General features: G+C 41.3%; 2 protein-coding genes across 4 annotated transcripts in view; both read right to left on the bottom strand.

Annotated features, from left to right (window-relative positions):
- Positions 1-5,000, bottom strand: part of LOC137617144 (centrosomal protein of 104 kDa) — a 450,090-nt gene that overhangs the window by 237,999 nt on the left and 207,091 nt on the right. The gene's annotated exons all lie outside the window — the stretch shown is intronic.
- Positions 1-5,000, bottom strand: part of LOC137617145 (uncharacterized) — a 7,062-nt gene that overhangs the window by 114 nt on the left and 1,948 nt on the right. Inside the window, exons 1-3 of one of the 3 annotated variants that reach the window (XR_011039573.1) lie at positions 2,259-5,000; positions 1,001-1,860; positions 555-688 (exon numbers count right to left, since the gene is read on the bottom strand). The exon at positions 2,259-5,000 is cut by the window's right edge and continues 1,948 nt beyond it. Coding sequence is in view for 1 of the 3 variants with exons in the window: in XM_068347002.1 (XP_068203103.1) it covers positions 287-688; positions 2,259-4,826 (2,970 nt within the window). In the remaining 2 variants the exon portion in view is untranslated. Of the gene's footprint in view, positions 689-1,000; positions 1,861-2,258 lie in introns of all 3 variants that reach the window. The other 2 variants (XR_011039574.1, XM_068347002.1) reach the window with 2 other exon arrangements.

Here is a 5,000-nt window from a genome sequence, read left to right as displayed (position 1 = left end):
AAGCATGGAAAGCTGTTAAGTCAGTTTTCCCAAGGATCAACAATAAAAATAACAAGTAATTTTACAATAATTCACTAGCGGTGCTAGGAAAACAAGGACTAAAATATAAGTCTGGAGACATAACCAAACAACAGATGGCGGTTATGGAGGCTTAATATAAAGGTAACAATTAGAAATATGTTAGGACATTACATTCCTCCCCTTTTAAGAGTAAAATTACTATCCAAGACTATTTCAAGAATATAAAAAAAAAAATAGAGATTTATACAATTCAAAATAATTTTTCTCAACTCCTCTGGAGCCGAGGTTGACGCGATAGGGCATCGGCGATGGTGTTCCGTGATCCAGAGATTTTCCTCACTTCGATGTTAAATGAGGAGAGAATGTAGGACCATCTGAGAAGTTTCTGGTTGGTGAACTTCGCACGGTGGAGGAAACTCAGCGGCATGTGGTCAGAGTAGACAACAACATTGTCTAGGCCTTCCAGATACGGACGGAAATGTAGCACAGTGTTGATTATACTGAATAATTCTTTTTCTACTGTAGCCCATCTGAGTTGTGACCCTTTGAAGAATCCAGAATGATAGGCTATGGGCAAGAGTCTCTCCAACAGTGGCAAGGAAACAGCACCATCACTCGCAATTTCCTGTAGAAGAACACCACCAAAACCGATGTTGCTGGCATCTACCTGAAGGAAAAAAGGTTTGGTGAAGTCAGGAGCTTGTAGCAGTGGCTTGGAAACCATAAATAGTTTCAGCTGATCAAAGGCCCTGTTATGATTACATGTCCACTTAAAGGGTACTTTGGTTGAAGTTAGAGCAAAAAGTGGGGCAGTGATTATTGAAAAATTAGGGCAAAATCGGGAATAGTATGATACCATGCCTAGAAATGTCCTAAGCTCTTTCCTATTCCTTGGTTCTGGATATTCCTGGATGGCACCAATGTTCACATCCTTAGGAACAATAGTGCCACTGCCTATGATGTGACCGAGATAAGTTACCTGACCTTTACCAAAGGAGCTCTTTGCAAGGTTGATTGTCAAGTTTGCCTCTCTTAATCTTTCGAAGAGGGAAGTTAGTATTCTCAGGTGTTCTTCCCAGGTAGTGGTTGCTACGACAATGTCATCCAGGTACACATGTACATGGGGGAGACCCCTGATGATGTCTTGCATAGTCCTCTGAAATGTAGCTGGGGCATTGGTTAGGCCAAATGGTAATACATTATATTCAAATAAACCAAAAGGAGTGATGAATGCTGAAGCTTTTTTGGCCCTTTCGGTTAGTCTGGTAGTAGCCTTTCAGTAGGTCTATTTGAGTTAAATATTTGGCATTACTGACAGAATCTATTATATCAGTTATTCTGGGCAACGGGTAAGAGTCTTTTACAGTCTTTAAATTAAGTTTTCTATAATCAGTACACAAACGGTAGGTATTGTTGGCTTTCCTTACCAGAATACATGGAGAAGCCCATGGGGATGTACTGGGCTTAGCAAGGTTATGTTCCAGCAGGTATTCCACTTCCTGTTTCAAGATAGGCAGATGGCGATGAGATACCCTGTAAAAAGATTGTCTGATGGGGTTTGTATTAGGTTCTAGTACTAAATCATGCTTTACTTTGGTGCAACTTCCAGGCCTATCTGAACAAATTGATGCATACTTGCTAATGAGTATACTCAAGTCTTTCTTTTGATTTGGTGAACAGTCTAGGAACCGTGGAAGGGACTTTAGAATTTCCGAATTGTTCATGTCCTTCCAAGACAAAGTCGACTTTACACTGAAATCAGTCTCGTCATCCTCGTGGCTCACGTCTGTACCAACCTTGGTAGGAGTCTGCACCTCATTCTGCATCTCATTCTGTGACCTGTGATTAAGAGGCGTTAGTGACAAACTCTGCTTGGCAGATTTAGAGTCATGAATTACATGATTAACTATACCTGTGGTAGATTCATGATAGGGTTTTATCAAGTTCACATGTACAAGCTGAGTTGGCTTACGTCTGTCAGGAGTTGCAATAACATAGTTTGTTTTTGTGGTCCGCCTGATAATCTTATAAGGTCCCATGAATTTCTCTCTCAATGGAGAGCCAGGTACGCAGTGATATACCAGTACCTTATCTCCACACTTAAACTCTCTTACCTTTGCCTTCTTATCATATCTATCCTTCATAAGCTCTTGAGCATGCTGCAAGTTCTTTCGAGCGAAGGCATGGATATGCAACAACTTCTCCTCCAAGGACTTCAAGTATTGGGGAAGGCTTACCTGATTTTCTTTCCTAGAACCTTTTAGTATCTGTTCTTTTATCATGCTGAGGTTTGACCTGGGTCTTCGTCCAAACATCATCTCGAATGGAGAAACTCCTGTAGACTCATTTGGCACGCTCCGAAGTATGTACAGAAGTAAGTCGATGTCTTCATCCCATTCCTTCTCCGTTTCCATTCCATATCGTCGTAGCAAGTTCTTTAGAGTCTGATGAACTCTCTCTAAGGCCCCATTGGATTGAGGATGATAGGCTGAAGAGAGAACATTAAAGATATTAAATTGATGGAGAGCACTCTGGAACAAAGTACTGGTAAAGTTGGTACCTCTATCGCATTGAAGTTCCCTAGGAAAACCAAACAATGTAAAAACTTTTATCAGTTGTTGGATAATGTTTCTAGCAGAGATATTTTTAAGTGGAAATGCTAGAGGGAACCTAGTAGTGGGGCAAAGAACACTTAGTATATATTCATTACGCCGGCTAGTTTTTGGCAAAGGCCCAACACAATCTATAATTATTTTGTCAAAAGGTGTACTAGGGACCACAATGGGCACTAGAGGGGCTGGTGGTATCTTTTCATTAGGTCTTCCGGTAACTTGGCACACATGACACCTCTCTACGAAACTCTTTACGTCCATCTTCATTCTGGGCCAGTAGAAATCTTCTAGGAGGCGCCTGTATGTCTTCGTGATGCCTAGATGACTCTCAGCAGAGTGAGCTAATTTCATGATTGAAGATCGGAGGCTGCCAGGTACAACCAGTTGATGACAGTCGCGCCACGAGTCTTTCTCAGTCAGTGTAGGAGACCTGTAATGACGCATGAGGATATTATTCTCTAGATAAAATAAGGGTAACTTATGGCTCTTATCCGAGGGATTTTTAACCTTATTGAAGCATCCCTTAGGGCTATCATCTGATCTCTGAAGATTGACGAATTCATCATGATGGAGACCAACCAAGTCTGGTAAGGAGTTTGAGGTGTCGTCATCAGTGGGAACTCCAATTGCAGCTTTAGTAGCAGCAGAACGAGTGGTGGCTTGGCAAGGTAGAACTTCCTGTTGGTTCTGCTCATTTTCTATAACACACCCTGGTTGAGAAATAATGAGATTAGGTAAGACAGTTCCTTCAGCTAAATCATTTCCTAACAGAATATCAGCTTTCTCACAAGGCAATTCTCTATCCAGTAAGGCTACTTCGGTTCTTCCAGTAAAGTAAGGGCAATCTATATGCATATTAACCAGAGGTAACACTAATTTACTGGATAGATCAGTGATGGTAACATATTTATTAGTAGGCTGAGTCAGAGGTTTCAATTTACCACTTACTATAGTTTGTGACGATCCTGTGTCCCTTAACAACTTTACAGGGTAATTATTGACAGTACCAGAGCAAAGGAAATCAGAGAAGTCATTTGTGACTTGAGAACAATGGAGAGCAATCCTTCTTTGGTTTTTGCTCTGAGTAGTCTCTGGTCTGTTCCCTGCTGTTTGCTGAGAAGGCTGCATAACCTTAGAAAATTGACATCGGGGGTTAGGACAGTCTTTAATGGCATGTCCCTTCTGTTTACAGAAGGAACAATAAATATTTATACTTGCCTGATCTGTAGAGTTATGTTTCTTTACCTTATGGATGAGGTGATACTCATCTGCAAGAAGAGCCGCCTTCTTCCCCTCCTTCTCCTGCCGTTCTCTGATGTACATAGAAATGTTGGAAGGAATCCTCCTCAAAAACTCTTCTAGTACCATTAAGTTCTGTAATTGTTCAAAGGTAGTTATGTTTTCAGATTCTAGCCATTTTCTAAACTGTTTTAATTTGACCTGAAACAACTCCAAATAAGTTTGGGTGGTTCCTTTGATGGAGTTCCTGAACATTTGCCTATACCCTTCAGCTGTAATGGTATAGGCATCAAGGACAGCTTTCTTTAGGACATAGTAATCTCGTTCCTCTAACATTTGCGAAGCTATATGAGCAGCCTTACCTTTCAGTGCACTCCGAATGAGTAGAACATATTGTTCTTTTGGCCAATGCAAGGTTGTGGCTGTGTCCTCAAAAATACCAAAGAACACGTCTGGTTCTTTTTCATCAAACGGTGGTAGTAGTTTAAGAGCCTTAGTGAGGGAAAAACATTCGCCAAGCTCTCTCTCTTTGCCTTTCTCGTTCAACCTGATACTGGCCAGCTGTCTCTCCATTTGTATCTTTTCTTCTCTTTCCAGTCGTTCCAAGGCTATCATCCTTTCTTTCTGCTCGTATTCAGCTTGATGAGTTGCCTTTTTCTCTCTCTCCAATTCAAGCTGCAACTTGAGCTTCACCAATTCTGGATCCTCTATAGCCTTAGCTTCACCTCTACCTAACGTAAGGGGCCGAAGGGGAGCAGTTTCTTCTGATGAAACGGAAGCTTTGGCTACCAGGAAATCCAAAACTCTACCCAGAAGTTCTGCTTTCACCCTGGAGGGCAATACAGGAATCCCTGCTTGTTCAGCAATCTTTCGCAAGTCATTTTTCTTGGCATCTCTCAACGATAAGAGGTGCCCCCGAGGGTCCTCAAAAAACTTCCCTGCATTAAAAGACATGGTGGATCATAAAAAGCACTTTTGATCCACTACGAGCACTTTGTCACTGTCACCGAATCACTATTGCTAAAACACTGAATCACCAATGGCTAAACCGCAGAATTATTAAATTAATATCCCTTCATGGTCTATTCACCGAATCACTTAAGTACTAGGGTAATAAATCACCGAATC

The sequence above is a fragment of the Palaemon carinicauda genome, chromosome 23 (genome assembly GCF_036898095.1).
Source record: "Palaemon carinicauda isolate YSFRI2023 chromosome 23, ASM3689809v2, whole genome shotgun sequence".
In the NCBI taxonomy this organism is placed as follows: domain Eukaryota; kingdom Metazoa; phylum Arthropoda; class Malacostraca; order Decapoda; family Palaemonidae; genus Palaemon; species Palaemon carinicauda.
The sequence above is the reverse complement of the archived record's forward strand: the minus strand, read 5'-3'. Positions and strand labels throughout refer to the sequence as shown.